General features: G+C 43.9%; 1 protein-coding gene and 1 long non-coding RNA gene across 3 annotated transcripts in view; one reads left to right on the forward strand and one right to left on the reverse strand.

Annotated features, from left to right (window-relative positions):
* The first annotated feature begins 586 nt into the window (after positions 1 to 586).
* Positions 587 to 11977, forward strand: LOC113912031. The gene is made up of 3 exons (XR_003516667.1): positions 587 to 670; positions 1126 to 1214; positions 10587 to 11977. It is a non-coding gene; the product is annotated as an uncharacterized LOC113912031 (long non-coding RNA).
* A 161-nt stretch (positions 11978 to 12138) lies between these two features.
* The window catches only part of POU6F2 (POU class 6 homeobox 2), a 494308-nt gene continuing 486401 nt past the window's right edge, over positions 12139 to 20045 (reverse strand). For both annotated transcript variants that reach the window (XM_035723420.1, XM_027575065.1), the window contains exons 9-10: positions 16427 to 16595; positions 12139 to 13001 (exon numbers count right to left, since the gene is read on the reverse strand). In XM_035723420.1, the coding sequence (XP_035579313.1) occupies positions 12497 to 13001; positions 16427 to 16595 (674 nt within the window). In that variant the 3' untranslated portion in view covers positions 12139 to 12496. The remainder of the gene's footprint in view (positions 13002 to 16426; positions 16596 to 20045) is intronic.

The following is a 20045-nucleotide window of genomic DNA, read 5'->3' on the forward strand; positions in this document are numbered from 1 at the left end:
ATCCTCCTGCACCTATCAGTCAGAGATTAAGGGCTGCCTTGGGCTGGGGGCTTGGGGCCATAAACTCCCAGGCACTTGGGGCTCTGTGCTCCTGCAGGCAAAAGTGACTCCAATAGTTTGAGGGAGTTTTCCAGAAGAAGAGTCACTGGTACACAATTTTGAGGGCAAAGGTTTTTGAAGCAGGTGGAAGGATGCATAGAAGACAGGTAAAAGAATCTTAGGGGGTCTGGGTGGAGCAGAAGGTAGGCCCACATCTGAGTCCGTGGAAGACTTATGGAGACTCTGTTATCCCTAAAACCAACTTAATCTAATAGACCAGGGTGGGCAACCTTCAGTCTATAGGCCAAATCCAATCGCTGCCTATTTTTGTTAATGAAGTTTTATTGAACAATCATTCCCATTTTGCTTACACCCTACTGATAACTGCTATTGTGCTGAAACAGCAGAGTGTGGCCCTCAGAGCCTAAAGTATTTGTTGTCTCTGACCCTTTATGGAAAGAAAACTTTTGCCAGCACCCGTAACAGATTCTCCTCTTGACCTCTGTTCCAAATATTCAATTACACGATTATTATCTTTTCACACCCTAGGCTTCTCATCTGGACTTTGGATGCTGATCGGGCTTTGGGTGTGAGAATAGGGAAGGAACAAGAAGACAAGAGGACACAAAATGTAAGGAGGGTACCCTAACTAAGGAAGTTGAGGAAGTGTGTGCAAGGAACAGTGAATGGTCTCGTCTGGTGAAATTGGTGATGCTTCTTACCCCTTCGGTTTTGGGGAAAGCAAGGAAAAGTAAGTTTTAAAAAGAGTGGCAGAAAACAAAGGGCTAGGGAGAGAAGAAGTGGGGTCAGTTGGCTGCTCCTCCAAGGGCAGGGTGGATGGCTTTGGGGTGCCCCAGCTTTTTGTTCTCTGCAGGAAATATAAATAGTGCCCTCAGAGGTTAGTGTTTCCTGTGAAGCAGACATTTTCTGTCCTTGTCTTCTTGGAGACTTCATTTTCCTCTTTTGGTTCCTCCCGAGAGGTCTGATAGCTCTAGAAGCAGGCATAAAGAATACGTACAATCATACATGGCAAGTGCTTGAGCCACATTCGTTTTTGGAAAGACAAGTTGTACTCTCATCTTCCAGGAGGAGGTCCAGAAGCCTGGGCAGAATTTCTCCCTCCATTTAAAGCAGAAGTAGGAGCTGAGCACTGATGGCATAGTGGGAGTTGGAAGGTAAGCACGAAGCTTGTGTCATTGGAAAGAAACAATTAAAAATATTTGATGTGTGTGTGTTGGGGTGTGTGTTGTCAAATTAGATGTCAAGGAATGGGTTTGGTGGGTTTAAGTTGTGTTTCTATGCTGTTACAGCTTAGACTGGCTCCCCATGGGGTGCATGATATGGTCATCCAAAGTGTTGATATGGTTTGGACTTGTTTGAAGATAAAACCTTTTTTTTTTTTAATATAAGGCAGAAAGTCTCATCCTAAGAAGGAATTCATGATGTTAGCCACTACAGTCCTGCTAATACCTGGGGACACCTACTTTTCTTCACTACCACCACTTGATTGGTTAGTAAATCCTGCTCGGAGATGGTCTCAGGTATCACATCTCCCAGACAACCAGGGGCTGTTGTGTTTTCCTCCAAGATGAGCTGTGTGATAGGTCTAGTTAAAATTCTGGGTGAAGAATGCCAAAGTTTGGACAACTCATACACAGCTGTGGTGTTCTCACAGAGATGGGATTTTAAGCTACATGAGTTCTATTTTTGCTTTCCTAATTTGCCCTCTGTCTCTGTAATTCAAGACAATCATCCAAAGAAGCTCATATATGTTAAAATAGAGCAATATAAAGATAATCAGTTGACCTATAATATGCCGACAATGGAAGTATCTTTGTTTCTTGGGATTTTCTGATTTTCCTCCAACAAACAGATTAGCTTATAAAATATAAGATATCAACAACAAGAAAAACTGGAAGCAAACCCAACAAAAATGTTTCCCAATTGGCATCTTGTCCTTCATCTGTAGTCATGATGTGGCCCAAGTGACCAGAACCACTGGATCCAAAGTCAACTTGTCTGAGGCCCAGTGATCCACTTTGATGATGCATTAAGAGTTTAGTCAGGGGGCGCCTGGGTGGCTCCATTGTTGGGCATCTGCCTTCGGCTCAGGTCATGATCTCAGGGTCCTGGGATCAAGCCCCACATCAGGCTCTCTGCTCCACGGGAAGCCTGCTTCTCCCTTTCCCACTCCCCCTGCTTGTGTTCCCCCTCTCGCTGTGTCTCTCTCTGTCAAATAAATAAATAAATAAATAAATAAATAAATAAATAAATAAATAAATAAAATCTTTAAAAAAAAAAGAATTTAGTCAGTCTGGATGTAAGTCTTGATAGATCTTCCTCTATGAGAATGTTTATTGGTACCATAAGTAAGTCTAAGCAAGACTGTGAATCTCAGATAAGAGTGCATACTTATATGGTAGGAATCTAAGAAATGCTGTCTCTTTTCTGCTTATATCCAGCATCTTAATAAGAGCATCTGTGAAGGACATCACACCTGTGAATTACAGTTCACCACTACTGTTGTCATGGCATACGGGGGGGTGTCTTACTCTTGCACTAAAGTTCAATTTTTGGAACTACTTCCCTTCTGAATCTGTGTGATTATATTGGCCTCCCTACCATGGCATATGTGCAAATGGCCCAACATCCTAGATACATCGCCACTTTCAGAGATAATGCCCCTTTTAATGAAGTCCATTAACACATACAAAGGCAGCCACACAGATGCCAGACTGTAGTAGTACAAATAAAGCAGAGAGTGTGACTTGTTCCTGAATGACAAATCAGCACGTCTGGGGAAGCTAGAAGCACTTAACAGCTGGGAGCACAACCAGAATTCTTAAGGGTAACACAGGAGTATCAAAGAAAATTCTGGAGTGGACTCCCTGTCCTAGATCCAAGGCCAGCTTCCTGATTCTACACTTATTCCACGTTCTTCACTTGCTGATGAGATTAGTCAAACAACGTGCAGGATTTAGAAACTTTCTCTTTCGCTTTTCAATTGGTTTCAACATCTTTGCCTTTGGAACAATTAGAATTTTGTATTCTTACCTGGAGCCCCTGACTCTCAGTGATAATGGAGTGGCACGACATATAGAGGCATTTCTAATTTCCCTTTATGTATTGTACTGTGTTTGCCAAGCAGCAGTAATCATTCAGGCTATATTCACCTGAATTATAGTGGACTTGGAAATGAGATTTTTGGAATTTATCTTCAACACAGCCTTTCCTGAACTATACCAGAGATCAGACACTGGACACTGGTGGGTTGAGGGACATGGTCATGTCAGATGTTGTTTCACTGGGGTTCAGTGTGTACCCACTTTGGTGAATACTCCAATTCCCAATACATTTAAATGCTAGCTCTGCTCATGAAGTCTGGGATCTTGGTCAAGCCCATTAACTTTTATGATTCTTAGTTCTCACCTATAAAATAGGAATTACTACACTTCCAAAGGCTTATGTTAGGAGCAAATGAAAAAAAACATACAGCAGTCTCCTCCACGGTTTTGCTTTTTGTGGTTTCTGTTGCCCATGGTCAACCATGGTCTGGAAGCAGATGAGCCTCCTTCTGACGTGTCTTCAGAAGGTCAGGAGTAGCTCAATGCTATGTCACATAGGCATTCTATCATCTGTCATCATCACAAGAAGAAGGGTGACTACTATACAATAAGATATTTTGAGAGAGACCACATTCATATAACTTTTATTACAGTATATTGCTCTAATTGTTGTACTTTATTGTTAGTTATTGTTACTAATCTCTTACCATGCCTAGTTTGTAAATTAAGCTTTATTGTAGCGATGTATGTATAGGAAAAAACAGTATATATATAGGGTTCAGTATTCTCCATGGTTTCAGGCACCCACGGGGGGGGGTGTCTTGGACCATCTCCCCTGCGGATAAGGGGGGACTGGTGTACATGAAGGAATTTTGAAAATTATATAAGTAGAAAATTATTGTTACTCTTATCAGACAGGAATATCTGTCACATACAAATGACAGCTGGCTAAAAGAATATATTGCCAAACTACAAGTCCATAGGTCAGCCAAATCTGTAGGCATTTAGAGGTCCCTGTCAGTGATTTTGTAGCTTGTAAGCGGTGACTAATAAATACGCAGACTCAGTGCATGCTATGATGAAGGCAGCACAATGCCCAGCATATAGTGGAATAACTATTTGTGGAATTGAATAGAATTGAGTCTTAAAGAGTGAGTAGAAGTTGGATAGGCTGACAGTGCAGGGGATGGACATATGCCAAGCAGAAGCGCAAAATGTTCCTTGGATATTGGAGAAATTGGTTTGAGAGTTGATGAGAGATGAGACCAAAGAAGTAAACAAGGGGGCCGGGTCCTAAAAGGCCTTGTCTGCTGGTCTGGAGTTTCTTGTCCACTCTGGAGGCAAGGGCAAATATTGAGAAGATTTTATTTTATTCTTTCTTTCTTTCTTAAAGATTTTATTTATTTATTCATGAGGGAAAGAGAAAGAGAGAGAGAGGCAGAGGCAGAGGGAGAGGGAGAAGCAGGCTCTCCGCTGAGCAGGGAGCCCGATGAGGGACTTGATCCCAGGATCCCGGGATCATGACCTGAGCCGAAGGCAGACGCTTAACCATCTGAGCCACCCAGGCATCCTGGGAAGATTTTAAATAAAAGAGAAACATGTTCATATTGGCCTTGTAGAATTATTTCTTTGGTGGCACACATACGATGGGTAAGAGCAGCATATCATGGTGGTCTGGGTGAGAGGTGGGCAGGTTTGAGCTATGGAGTGGCAGTGCGGCATGAGAGCAGGAGACAGAGTTGTGAAGAATTGACAGGACTGGAACCATTTTTAAATAGACCGGACTCGCCGCTGCAGAGAAACTGCCTTACCTGTCTTTGTTTGGCCTGGGCGAAATGGCAGTTGTTGAAGCAATTGCTTGAGAAGTCAGTGGGAGAATGGACATCCTGATCACAAGACCGGTGGTTGTGGATTTTCTGAAGATAGAATGTTTAACCCAAGCAGCTTAGCTTGTTAACACCTATAGAAAACCTTTATCGCCCCCCTTCCACTCATGTAATAGCCCCCGTCCCTCGTAATAACCCCTTGGCTTCATCCTACAAGTGGAACACCATCTGGGTCTCTATCTGAATCTATGCTCCCTGAATTGCAATTCTCTGACGACAAATAAGTGCTCATTTGCCTCTTATAGCTCTTCATTTTCGGGTTAACAGAGTCAAAAGGGATTCTTTAGGTGCGATTGCCAGCATTTTCGGTGACTTGGGGGTGTGTACGTGGGTGTGTACAGGGGTCAGGATAAATTCCAGACCTCTGCTTTGGATGGCTGATGGATGGAATCATTAATAAGGATAAAGCAAATAGATGGAGAGTGTCCATAAAGAAGAGCGTAAATTATGTCCACCATCTGCTTTAAGAAAACACCGCAATGTTTCATCTGTTCACCTAACATCCAGAAACCCTCCGTAGGTGTCTTCTTCCCTTGACCATGACTTTCCTCGTGGTACTGCAGATAAGCTGAATGGTTCTCAAGGGCTCTCTCCTCAGACTCCCTTCAAAGGGCCGAAGAATGAATAAGGAGCCCAGACCTGTCTGTGTTAGTGAGGAGCTGGTTTCATCTACTTTGTGATAGCCTTCTTCTGAACTCTTTCCAACCATGGATTTTTGATTACATTCATCAGCCATAGTCCTGCTACAGTTGCCACTGAATAGATTATGTGCATATGTTTGGCTTAGCGGAAAATTTTATTGCAATAGCTTTTGAAATCATTTAAAACAGATACTGGTGATTGTCTTGTAACCAAGGTGTGGTCTACCCATTCATTTACTGTTTCAAAGGCAACCTCAGAACTGTGTTTCATCATTTTAATTCTGAAATTTATTTTATTTGTGAAATATTATAATACAAAAAACATGGGATGATTCTGGTTTCTGGAGATGTATTACTGGTTTTTGCATGATAAATGAGTTTCTTGAAAGCAAGGATTCATTTTGTTCATTTCTGAGTTTTCACAACAAAAAGTTTCTGGCACATATGAAGTGTTTAGCACATATTTGTGGAATATGGAATGATTGAATTTAAGTGATGGGTATCTTTATTTTTTCTTTTCTTTTAAATTATTTTGTTGTCTCTTTTATTATATTTTGTTACACAAATTTTTTTTAAAAGATTCATTTATTTATTTGAGAGAGAGAGGATGGGGGAAGGGCAAAAGGAGGGGGAGAGAGAATCTCAAGCAGATTCCCCACTGAGTGCAGAGCCAGATGTGGGGCTCAATCTCACAACTGAGATCATGACCTGAGCTGAAATCAAGAGTTGGTTCCCTAACCAACTGAACCACCCAGGCACCCTGTCACGTGACTTCTAATAGGTAAAGTTTATTGGTATAATGATTCAGATATATAGTTACAAAGTAATTATACTTATATCAGTGGTTGTTGCCCAAATATTGTATTATTATGTCCTTATTAAGAATGGAGACAATTATGACCCTGAGTTGCTATTATGCTGGTGTTTCTCTTCGGTCCAGCATGACAGTAGAACCCAGCTTTGCTGAAGATGCAGATGTTGGGCGGTGGAAACTATTAGATTTTTATTTTGACAGTTGAAATAACTCTGTCCTTTATAAATAATAAATTATTTATTTATTTTAAATATTTTATTTATTTATTTGAGACAGAGAGAGAGAGAGCACAAGCAGGGAGGAGGGTCAGAGGCAGAGGGAGAAGCAGACTCCCCACTGAGCAGGGAGTCAGATGTGGGGCTCGATCCCAGGACCCTGGGATCATGACCTGAGTGGAAGGCAGCCACTTAACTGAATGAGCCACCCTGGTGCCCAAACTGTGTCCCTTTAGTATATTAAGCATTCTTATAATGAACAAAAGACAACACAGTTTATTTTTTATATTCTGGCTACTGTGAATGGTGCTGTAATGAAGATGGAAATCCAAATATCTCTTTGAGATACTTATTTTATTTTTAATTTGAGTATAGTTGAGATGGCTACCTTTTTAAAGATATGTTATCCAACATATATTTTTTAAAGATTTTATTTATTTATTTATTTATTTTGAGAGAGAGAATGAGAGAGAGAGAGAGCATGAGAGGGGGGAGGGTCAGAGGGAGAAGCAGACTCCCTGCCGAGCAGGGAGCCCAATGTGGGACTCAATCCCGGGACTCCAGGATCATGACCTGAGCCGAAGGTAGTCGCCCAACCAACTGAGCCACCCAGGCGCCCTCCAACATATTTTATAATAATATATGGTTTATTGATGGGCATGGCCTTTGCCCAGAGTATTTTTAGAGGACTTTACGTGGAAAGAGAGCTTGACAAGGACTGTATTTTATCTTTCTCTACCTATGAATGCAGAAGCATCAGCATCCTTTTGCTCTTCTTAAAAATCCATCCTAGAGGTTCCTGGCCTCTTTCCTTGCCTATTTATAATGTATGGGCCCTCCGATTTTTGGTTCTGTTGCTTGTCCTAAAGCACTTCTTATCAATCACAACATAAAGTTGATATATGAACCTCCATGTAGCCTAAGAAATGTTTGCTGAAGGTCACTAAAAGTATGCAGATTGTGATTCTAATTAAAAAAACCTTTTACTGGCATTTTAGCAAGATATTCCCATCTTCCTTTTGATCAAGTAAATTATAAAATGACGTTAACTCACCTCTCATTCTTCCATTACACTTCTTCAGGAGCATATGCTAAATGTCTAAGTGTTCCAGAACATGCAATGATAGGCGTTGCTTAGGAGCAGCCAAAGCACTTTCCCAGCAGAATCCTCTGCAGTACCTGGCACACGGCTGGGTGTTCGTAGGAGACTCGGGGGGGGGGTGTGGGTTCTTCTGTCTGCCTGCTATGGTTTGCCATCTTCCGTCTTCAGGTTCTTGTGGAGACTTCCTCCTTCATCCTTGGGGGCCCCACGGGGTTGTCATCATGAGGCTCATCCCCTGTCCACAGACAGGGTGGGTCTGTGACCCTGAGTGGCTGATTCCAGAACATCATCCCCGAACATGGCGCCTCATTTAGAGACAAGTGCAAGACTCCACATCTGGGGTCTCCGTCTGGGAAGGAAGCGGAGCAGGGCAGGCTGGTGACGTCCGTGGAACCACCGTATCCAGCGGTGCTTGAGGTCCCCAGCAGGACTTCTGTGTCAGGTCAAATACCATTGGCTTTTTTTGTCTCCACAAGTTTAAGTTGGGTTTCTGTAACCTACAACCAATGGAGTCCTAATTTATCTAGTATTTTATTTGAAAAGTTGAAATAATCATGATGTTAACCAGTCTACCTGGAACCCTTTCCTTTTCTTAACACCCGGGATTATAACACACGCTCATTTACATGCTTACAATTTCAATGACATATCTGAGTTCAAGACACACTTAGCCTAGAAGCTCATGTCAAACAATTCTTTATTTTTTATGGTACAAATTAAAAGTGACAGATCTGAAGCTGTTAAGAAATACACAAAGTGCAGCTTTACTGACCATACAGATATTGCTCTAGATTAAGTACAGTTTTGTCAGTTTTTTTTTTTTAAACGTTAAGCAACCTGTGCAGATAAATCAGCTTTGGTTTCAATGTCAGAGCAAGTAAGGAGCTTTTAAATATCCAGTTTGGCTTCTCGGTCACAAGTCCATCATGTCAACTTCTCATCATGATGACTTTTTTTCAAAACAACCCAGTCGGTTTTCCTGCCCTCCTTCCTGCTGCCTCCCCCACGCAGGGAGTAGGCAGCTCTCCATGGGGCCTCATCAGTGACCCTGGTGACCAGTCTAGATCACAGCATGTAGGACAAAAAGAAAAAAAAATCACTTTCTTAACAACAAATAAAACAAATGTGCCTCACATAATTTCAAGTTGAAGACAAGCAAACCACATGACGAAAGCTCATTACAAAATGTTATCCAAACAGATTTTACACTCAAACATTGAAATGAAAATCAGTTTCCTTTTTCTCCATTTTTTTAAGCTTGGTCATTAACTGGGTACAAGTAGAGTGCTGAGGTAAAACATTGATGAACAGTTTGTATTTCTTTTTTTTTTCTTAAAATAGGAACAGTTTAGTATTGCGAGATTGTCAGCAACATTTAAGCCATATCTATACAATGTGCATATACCTACAAATACTGAGCTTTGGTCCAGCGTAGAGAAGATGAGCAAAGGCATTTTACAATTTCTTTTTGGTTATAGCTTGAGTTCTTTGATACGCCTCTACTTGGTTTTCTTTTTTCCTAGCTCCTTTTGCTTTTTTGTTCTCTCTTTTGTGGGGTGTGTGTGTTTGTGTGTGTGTGTTATGTGTGTGTATGTATGTGTATGCGTGGTAGTGTTGGCTGATTACAACATATAGAAACCTAAACCTTGCAGTACAACTAAAACCCTCAGTTGTTCAAAATGGTTTTTGGTTGAAAAAAAGCCCACAAACAAGGGTGAAATAGAACATCAGTCCTTTTGCTTTTTTATCAGACAATGAAGGAAATGAAGATGACCATAATTTAAGATTACGTAGGAAAAATATTGAAGCTTGAAATACAATCACATATGCCCGAAGTGGCTTTTATTTTTTGTTAGTGGCAACTTTATCCTTCAGTTCATGGAAACATAAAAGACACTTAAGAGTTACTGGCATATACGAAGTTGTTTACAAGTGAAAATAAGAAATGTCATAATAAAATTAAGCAGTAGGTGAGGTCCCGAAGACTTACAAGTCACACAGTATAATTTATATTCCTAAGAATTTGTTCAGGCACCTTTTTATGCCTTGTAGCAAAAAATTTATCCGTAAAAAATTAATATAAGAAGCATTACAACACCTTATAAATAATTTATAAAACAATACAAAATTATAAAACTATAAAAAAAATCACTGCACATGAATGGTTTTACGACTGTGGGATGGATATATTTCTATTTTATTCCACTCTGGAAGATTACTTTTCTTTTATATTTTCACTGTCCTAGTTATACCCTCCCAATTATAGATCTCCGAACGGAGCAGGCCTTATGTAACTGCTGCTGGCATATGTTTAAACATTTAGCATCCATCATATGTCCTCTGGTTAACTTCTCTTCCTGGGGAGCTTCTTTTGATGGAATTTGGAGCAGGTCCGAGGGGAATACAAAATCTGTCTAATCGATACATTTTTGGATTTCCGGGTTGTTGGTCTTTGTGTGCAGTTTTGGAGGTGGTGAAGTGGGTACCATGATGTCATTGGCATCGAAGATCAAGTTAGCTGTGGTCCAGTTAGCCTCAGACTGGGGGATTGGAAATGCCTTTACAAGCAAATAATTCCACCTGCAGAATTTCCTTTTGAGTTTCCTTGCCGGTGGTCTTCTGATTGGCGCAAGAACCCTCCGGAGGGGGCAGGTTGGGGGGGGGCAGTCCTGCCATCGCACTGACACCTGCAAAAGGCCCCACAGAAGAAGAAACTCACACTCCCGTGGGAGAGGGAGAGCGTTAGGGGAGGAAGATGACATTTCTATTCAGTTGGGCAACTTGAGGGCTTAGTTTTTTTCTTTCTTTCACAATTTACTTCTAGAGAGGACATGAGCGTGATTAGTAACTAATGACTCGAGAATATTTGCATCGAGACAGCCGGCAGATCGGTGGTTCCCTTTACCGGCTCCTTAGACCAAACGCATCGTGCCTGGCCCTGGGGGACCCGCTTGGCCACCTGCCCAGCCATCCTCACGTCTCACCCTTTCCTTCTGGCTCATCAGGTGATTCTGGCCCAAGCACCTTTCGAGTAAGTTACTTTGAAAACGGAACTAATTCCCTCGTTCTAATGGTGAAGTCTACTCTGACGTGTTAGATAAGCCGCTTCTAGAATTTTCCTTTTGGTGGAGGTACTCCACTGTTACAACTTCTGTTCCCCTTAAGAACCCAGCCCCCAATCCCAATCGTTTAAATTCGCCTTCCAACTTTCTGCTCCATTTGTAAATGTATATCCCAAGAACGATGGCTCCCCCTGCCCTGAAAAAAGTCTGCCATCCCTACTGGAATGAAAAGAGTAGCAGAAAAGATGGGACTTACAAGATACACGATGGCCTCTAAGGATCCAGTTACCATCCCTTTCCTTTTGGCCTGTTGCCTTTGTGTGTGTGCATATGGGCGTGTGCATGCTATGTGTGTGTTTTGACTGAAATCTTGAGACATTTCTTTGGCTATCAGACTTCTGAGAGAAATTGCTTTGCACAGAAGCATAACATTGATGTAAGTATTGAACCAAATGTGCAGTTTATGTTTATATTACAAAATTAGTTTTGGTCAGCTCTCCATGTACGTGGCCAACAGACTGAGAAAAATCCCAAACTCTGGTGTGGACAGTGAGTACAATTACAGCTTCTGCCAGTGTTGACAGTTCATCGAGCAAAGCCCTAGATATTTTGGAGTCTCTCCTGCATTTTGCTGGGATATGAGTGGAAAAAACACCGTTCCCACTCGGTGGCCCCCTTGCATACCCTGGAGGCCGCACCCGAGGGAGATGGAGAAATGGAGGAAGAATGAGAAATGCGAGCTCCATATTCTTTTCTCAAACCCACAAGTCATAGTGAGAAGAAAGCAATGGATGCTTTGGCACACGATCCAGGATGCCCCTTCCCCCCTCAAACAAAACCAAGACAAAGAAAAAAGAACCCCCCACCCCAAATGAAAACCAACAGTGAGCCTTAGAGGATGGCTTCAGCAATGACACCCACCTCACAGGTGGGGACAGAGATGCGTGAGACAGGAGAAATCAGGCTTCTTAATTTTCCTTTACATACAAATGTAAAAATTCGTAACACAACTTTGCACTCAGAGAAGAGTAGACCAACGATCGTGTTTGCAATGCCATGTTTCTGACTTTGGTTAATAGGGTTTCAGAGTGAATCAGCACTTAGAACCTGAAAGAATGCAGTTCCTCCTCCAGGTGGCAGGCTTGTATTTGCTTTGAACAGATACAAGTTTTTATTTTGTTGTTGGATTTGTTATTTTTTTCTTTCTTTCTTCCTTTTTTGTTTGTTTTTTTGGTTTAGTTGTTTTTCTTTTTCCTTAAAATGTGTTCACATTTTCATAATATACAGAAAAAAGTATGTGGTTATTTGGTTTGCTTTAAGTCCATTAGAAAATTGGCTTCAGGGAGACGGGCGGGCCAGGGGACTATCCTACCACACACACCTGTGGGTGCAGTGTGTGCCTTGTTTAAAAATTTTCAAAAATGTTTTTTTTTTCTTTTTGGAAAACCAAAGGACACGTATAAACCATTCTGTCCACTTGGTAGTTTTCTTAGTCTCTTTACTTACAAGGGTGATGACTGGGGCTCTCTTTCGACTTTATTCAATGTAGTTGTCGTCTTCTTCTTCTTCTTCTTCTTCTTCTTCTTCTTCTCACAAATTCTGATTTGTGGAGTCCGAGGGTAGAGTTTCAGTTTCTGTGGGTTTTGCTTCTGCTTCCAGGCTGGGCGTCTCTTTAGGAGTTTTCTTCCAGAGAGTCTGTCAAAGGCTCCAGAGGGACCGCCGTGGCCGGCTCGTGCTGTTTTAAGCGCTTAATTGTGTTCTTCAGGGCTTGCCTCTTATTGCAGAACCAAACTCTAACTACTTCCCGGTCATAGTTTAGCTTCTCGGCAATCTCGGTCATTTCCTGCCCAGAAGGGTGTGTGTTCTTCTCAAAGTGGGCATTGAGGATCTCAAGGGCCTGGGGTGTGAAGGAGGTGCGCCGCTTGCGCTTTTTGGACGGTTCACTCCCGATAAACTCGGTCAGGTTCTGCATACCTGCTCGATGGCGGGCCTCAGCCTCAGCCATCCACCGCTCAAGCACCGGCTTGATCTTCTGGGCACTTTTAGGGGTGATGTCCAGCTTTTCAAACCTGGCAGGATACAAAAGGCCAGGGTTCAGTTTGGCTGTCAGACTGCTAGCTATAGTGTTCTCTTGGGCTTCCTGTGGTAGGAAAAAGTGGCTTCTCAGGATGGTGTGTCTGGGGGGAGAATTGAGAAAGAACAGTCTTACACTGAGTCCTCTGCCAGGGTGGGCCTCCTGCCTGCCTGCCTGCCTGACCGCCTGGCAGAGCGAATTCACTCCGGATGAGCAGCCAGCTGCAAGGTAGCCGTCCCCCCCCCCCGCTCAAGCCAGCACCACCCACCCTGCATGCATGTTCATGCCCCGCATGCAGCCCACACAGCCACACGGATGGGGGTGGGGAAGGGTGCAGACGGCAGGACCCGCGAGACACTGCGATGGAAACAGAAACAACCCTCCCGAGGGGTGTCGGAGACAGCAGCTGTCATGTTCTTTCGTTTAAAACGATTCTGTTGTATGGCTTCCGTTTGGTTTTCTTGAAACCCCTCCCATGGACTCGGTTATGAAAATGTTGTAAGTCACCAGTCGGTTACCAAAATGTTTAAGTTACCAGAGTCAGGGATGGCAGCTGGGATGCGGTTCTTTTCACCTCTGTTTAGTGTCTCATTTTAATCCCTCCCCCCCCCCGCCCCTCTCCCTCTGTCTGTCTCTCCCTTCCCCCCACCCCTGCTCTCTCTCTGGTAACAAACAATTTGCACCATATGTCAGTTAACAACTTGCCCCCTTTCCAGGTAAAACACGGCCTGTTGCTACTCTACTGGGGGGACTCAGCAGCTGGACACCTTGTAATTGCTATGAATAGCCCCCTCCCCGGATGTGCGAAGGCCACCTCATGCCTTTCAAACGCTGTCCGGTGTAATGGTGTACTTTGGCACCAGGGCATCAAGCTGTGTTTAATGTGTGATATCTGCAAACGGTACTCCCATGATATCATTTTCCGTAAATGAGGCCTTCTATGTATCAATCGCCATCAACAATTGTTTGCTACACTGATTTTAAAAAATATGAAGCATCTCAGGACAAAATTATATGGAGTGTTTTAAGAGGACATCCTGGTATCCAATTCAGCCTCATGCTCAATGAAATACACAGAAGTGTCAGTTGCTTTTATTCCTTCGTTTGTTTATCCTAAATCCAAATTCACGGCCCTCCCGTATGATGACTTCGGATACATAGATCTTCTCTTTTGGGTCCTCTTCGGTTATACTCTTTTTAAGGGTTCCGTGTATCGGAAGACAACCGTCTGACTGCAGAGTGCATCTTATAGAGCTAAAATGAACCTGCTCTAGCCAGAGTATGCTTTCTAAGGACGGTTGCAGAAGGACACAAAAGGATATGCTTCCTTTACAGGCCATAATCTTATCTTTGACATGGCATTTTAGATATGTGATAAGCAGTGCAAATAGTATCAAGTTTTAATGTGATTTCCATAGCATCACCTTCCCTGTAGAGTTCAAGGGGTTATTTATTTTTTTTTATAAAACCCAACTTCCACTACTGATCAAAGGGGGAAGAAGTACATTTTGCTTTCAATAGAAAATGAACTAATCGTCTAATGTCATTTAATGAGCTTGCCACAAAGCTCTAACTGTCGTGGTAATTTGCTACATACCACATTTTACCATAAAAGCTACAGAGCTTAAACTCTGGATAGTTTGACAACAGGCTTCACAGTGCCACCGTGTGAGGGACAAAGCTTGCAATAGGGATGGTCAGCATGTTGGTGGTGTTTCCTTCTCCACGTCTCTGTTAAGGAGGCACTCGTCAAAGCTGTGCCTAGAAGTCACCATCGCTCATAAGTGACACTTGGGTGTGCAGGCTCCTTCCCTCCCCTTCAATAAACGTGAATCATTCCAACGTCAGATCTCCACCTCTTTCAAGACTTTCATTTTTTTTCTCTTGGTCGTTAGCTCCTAAAACTAGCTCAACCCAGACCCTAGCAGCTAGAGAAAGGCTGTAAAGTCAAGGCTTCTGGCACATTCTGGGATACGGTGAATTCCCAGGGTCTCTCTCTCTCCATTTCGGCCATAGCTTTCTTGGCTTCCCCTGGGGAAGACTTTAGAAATCTACATATTTGATTGGGAATGCCCCAGACACTCTACGGGTGTTGGTGAAAACATTAGATGGCACTTAAGCCAATAAAAGGAAATCACGTTTTAGGACTAAAAATAAGCCAGAGAGGACTTTAGCAAAAATAACAAATGGACAACTTAAAAAAATCTGTGGCTGCCTTCATCACAAGGCTGTCAAGATGAAACAAAATTAATGTTTCCCAACAGGGAGCAACAGTATTCATATCATTGATGCTGCTTGTTAGTGTTGATGTTTCCATCCGTGTTGTTGGGAATAACATATACAAGCCTTGAAACAAATTTCCCAGCAGTAGTATCCTTGTATAGACTGAATAAAGGTTATTTTCTACAGGGAGGTATCTTATAAGAAAAAACAGTAGGGGAGACCATAGACGTGAGAGGATCCTATGGCGCTTTTTGTATTTAACAACAATCAATGGGTTTTATGGAAAATCATTGAGCAAAATGTGAGCTGCAAGCTACTACCCCATACTGATGTTATTTATAACCTTAGTCTTAAACTGCAGGAAAAGTACACTTCCGTCCTTTGGGGAATACATTAAAAGTATAAAGAGCAGATAAAAAGACAGCATTTCATGGATCACCAAGAACAAAATCCACTTAAATGAGTTTAGAGTTGGTTTCTTGGCTTTTCCTGATGGAGGAGGACTCATAAGGCATTGCCCAAGAGGAAAAAGCTCTTACAGAAGTGCCTTTGTTACCTCATGCATAAACATGGGATTAGTGCAACACGCGCACACACATACACACATGCACGGGATCTGCTGCTGGCGGCTTGACCCAGATCAACTTGAACACAACCAAGGCTGGATTCTGTCATTTATTTATTTATTTATTTATTTATTTATTTTTTGAGGGGTGGGGACAGGGTAGGCCAGATTCTCACTACCCCTTTCTGAGCCACGTAAAGCAGCTGCTTCTTTGAAAAAAAAGGGGGGGGCCTTTAGCGTTGTGTCTGGGAAGGCAGTGTTAAAACATTCCTTTGCGGTCATGAGATTGTTAATTTTCTTTTTAGGTGTATTTCCTTGGAAAAATCCCGATAGCCGTCCCTGGGCCGAAATGGGGGGAGTGTTAACACCCGTTGGGACAGGCAGCTTTACGGCTTTTGCTCAGGATACCCGTCTGCAGACAGGAGATGGGGGGGCGGTCTCAGCTGCATAGGAGGGGGGGTCCAGAAGGAAGCTTCTGGCCCTCGGTGGGGGATTTCCAATGACACTGCCTTCTTTGTGAGTTGACAGGAGTTATCAAGCCAGGCCCCCGCATCTGCTTTAGCACCTTCGTTTCTGTCCATGTCACCGATTCCAACGTATAACCTCCCCCAAACCCCCCAAACTTAGTTCCCATACTCTACCCCTCCAGCTCTGCCCACCCGAAGAAGAAAAGCTGAGCCATGAGGACAAACGAGGCCCAGGCCGGCCAGGAGAGGTGACAGCATGTGGGCACGGGTTACCTGCAGATGGCCGACTGGCTGTACGCGGGGCCCTCTGTAGCACTGAGAGCCTGTCCCACCTGAGTCTGGGTCAGGCCAAGGGACAGGCGCCGGATTTTAAAAGCTTTGGCAAATTCTCGGATCTCCTCCAGATTAACCCCATCCACCTCACCCGCTGCCGTTTGAGGATCTGTGGAGATGTTTTTAAAAATAGGATCAATACGTCAACACACACCCAAGTAATATCTGTTTATTACGGCTTCTAAGAAAGTGGCTCTCTTTAACAGCAGATGGTGCGGAAACCGACATTGTAGAATGTTCTCTTTGTCTCCCGAGTGAGGCACCCAGGGCCCCATCCTCAAGGCGTTACACCTCCACAAATCACCCCCGGGGATGTTTCTATCCCAGATAAAACCATAGGTAGTTCACACACGGCCATTTCCACGATACAAGAGCGTGTTCCCCTGGGCTTAACCCGTGACAACCAGGGCAGGGAGGCGCGAGCTGGGGGATGCGACTCCATTTTGCCCATCAATAGGCTCAAATATTGTGCAAAAACATAAATAGGGAAAGGTTTCAATTTGAAATGTCTTAATTGGGTTCTTTAGGGCTAAAAATTGCCCTTGAGAAAAAGAGGATTTTGTGTTTTTTCCTTCACCAGATCACTGCGGCAGGCAGGCTAACAGATGGTAATGTTGTCTAATTTCTTATGTTCCTGTTAGCCCCTCGGAAGAGCATGCTTATGAAGCTGTGAGAATAATATTTTATCCCTCGCCCCTGCCGTAGCAGTTTACTGACACGATGCCTTTGTCCCCTAACAGGGCACATAATAAAAAATGCCTACTGCAGGAAGGCTCCTTTGGTGCCGGATAACATGGTCAATTTAGGACTTATCAAGGGAAATGACACAAGAGCTGGAGAAGGAACCCCCCTGCTTCCCGCTACTGATCCCTGGATAAATGATAAATGAAAGCATAAACCAAGCTGGAGGCAGCATGGGTTGGGGATAGGGGAAGATTTCAAAGTGCTGCTCGCTTCCGCCTGGAGTGAAGCCCTTCTCCCTGCGAGCTGACTCTATTATTCTCCGCCTCATTCCTCGGACTTCGGTGAAAGTTTTTCTCTTCCTCTTTCTGCACAATAATCCATCAATTTCAGTAAATTCAAGTGCTTGTCTAGGGACTCTGGTGGACTAGATTCATCTTCGGGGCTCAGGGCTACAGAAACTCCTGTTATCGGAAGAGAAATAAACATTTGCATTTCAAGGGCCAATTGTTCAAAGACTTTTGAATAAACATGTTAATATCTGTGGGGGGTTTGGAGCTTCCCAGGGGAAACGGACTCTGTCAGTAGGATCTGCAATACACTTATGCACGGTACCTTATCTTCACATTAAAAGAAGTCCTGTGGAATTTTTGCATGTCATTCGTTGTAAGTTTGTCGAGGAAAGACTGAAAAGTGGTACAACCACTGGGACCCTGTGAGTATTTCTTAAGTGACTCCTGGGCGTCCTACTGAGTGGTAAGGGGGAACAAGAGAACTGGGCGGGGGTCATTTCCAGCCTCTATGGAGTTTACAGTCTTTAGGGGGTTGGGGCTCAATATTATGAATGAGAATCAATTCCTGAAAAATACCAGGCTGAGCATAATCAAGAACTAATGGTGTCACTCCCACAGCAGAATTTACAGAGAAGGGAGAGGTGACAGTGTGACAGATAGGCAGCTGTCGCAGAATGGAGGGGCCACATCTGGCCAGTGGGAGCAGCGTGCACATAGGCAGGAGCAAAGCACTGTGGGGGTGCCCGCAAGCCGTTTAGCAGGCTGGACTGCGGAGCTTGTGCTAGGAGTGGAGGATATTTCAGTGTAGGACATCGAGAGTCTGTGTCCGTGGGCACGGGCAGAGGGTGACTACAAAACTGATTAAGATTAAAATCTTGCTTTTTCCCCCCCTCCCAATTCCCCCTAGAGGGCTGGCATCCCTGGTTAAAGACAGACTTGTTTGGGTTGTCCTTGGGAGAGGCTGCCCTCTGGATCTTAAATCCCCCGGGAGCAGCAGCCTGGAAGCAACTTCAAAGGTTTGCTAAGGATTCTGGGAAGTCACGTCCACGCACACGGCAGCCTGGAGCCTCTTCTCTCATTTCTTCCTTCAAACATCCCTAGAGCAGAAGTTGCAAATGAGCAGCTTGCACATACAACTCAGCTTTCCTAGAGCTTACAAGTTTTTGGAATTGCCAACATTTAAACATTGGGAGGTTTCTCAAGAAAAACATTTCAGTTTTTTTTTTTTTTTTTTTTTAGGTTCTTTTGAAATGTTTAGAAGGTTTGGCTACATTAGGCCTCCATTGGCACTTACTTGGGAATGATCAGTCAGCTAGAACTGGTTCTGGCTGCAAGTTCAGCTCCTCATCGGCAGCCTTCCTGAGACCTGCCGCCTGGCTCAGCCTGTTTTGGGGACTCTGCGTTCAGAGTGTACATTCCCAACGGGGTGGTTGTGGACCAACGCCCCCCCCCCCCCCCCCACCAGAGGGCTGCGGCACATAAACAGTACAGATGTGCAGTAGATCTGTGATATTAACGTTTCACGGGGGAAGGAGGGCAACAGGGATTTAAAAAAGCATAAAAGGCCTTCTTGTGGGGGAAGGAGGTGATGATAAAATAGTAGTTGAGAAGCTCTGGTTTGGAACAGTGCCGTCCACTTGGTACAGACGGACACGGGGAGGGCCTGGCCTCCTGCCAGGAGAGAAGGCTGAGAGCCCTTCCAGCATGTGCAGCAGAGGTTCAAAACCCAGGGTGAAAAATTGGAAACGAGACTTTCCTTATAACGATATGACTTTTAGGATGGTGCTTTTCTTCCTTTGGCAGGACTAGGAGTCGCCTGATGGGGCCCAGGACATGCATTTTGAACAAGTGCCCCAGGTGATTCTGAAGCAGGGGATCCCTTGACCCCACAAGGGGCCTTCTCTATGTTTCTGGCCTGCCCGTGACTAGGCACGGCCCCCTCTGCAAATTGCTGTCTTCTCTCCACCCTTTACTGTCCCGATTCACCAGGTTCCTACAGAGGAGTTGCTGTAGCACCTGTATAAGAGTGATGAGCCAAAAAGGCGCTGTGAGGGGGGACCCCTGGGCAGGGACCCCATCCCACACCCTTCCCCAACCCCAACTCCACCATTTATGGCAAGTGGCAAATGCTTGGGTGTCAGCAGGCTGGGGTTGCCAGTGTAGTCTGGAGTTGGGGGAGAATTTTTCTCTGAGCAAAGCTAAGTAGCCCTTGTGGGAAGTAAATTTGTTGCCTTATATTAGCTCCATCTCTAGATCAACAGGAATCAATTGAGTTACGCGGCACGTGTGGGGCGGGTCTTTGATCTCGAAGAATACTGTGTTCTGCTTCAGCCCTGTGGCCCATGCAGGTTTATGACTTGGGTGGCAATTTTATGTAAATCTGTTCTATCTTACTTCTTCCCTTTCCCTGCTGCCTTTAATGCTTATGTCGTCTTCCTGGTTCCCCGAGACTAGCAACTAAATCTTGCTTGTGCCAGATTACTGACAATAACCAGAGTTGAACTGAAAGCTGTGGACTCTTACTCCCTGCACTGAGCTGACTGTGGAAGCTTTCACTCTAAAGCTCAGAGAGGTGGTCCCCTGCC

Source organism: Zalophus californianus, chromosome 12 (assembly GCF_009762305.2).
Source record: "Zalophus californianus isolate mZalCal1 chromosome 12, mZalCal1.pri.v2, whole genome shotgun sequence".
Classification (NCBI taxonomy): domain Eukaryota; kingdom Metazoa; phylum Chordata; class Mammalia; order Carnivora; family Otariidae; genus Zalophus; species Zalophus californianus.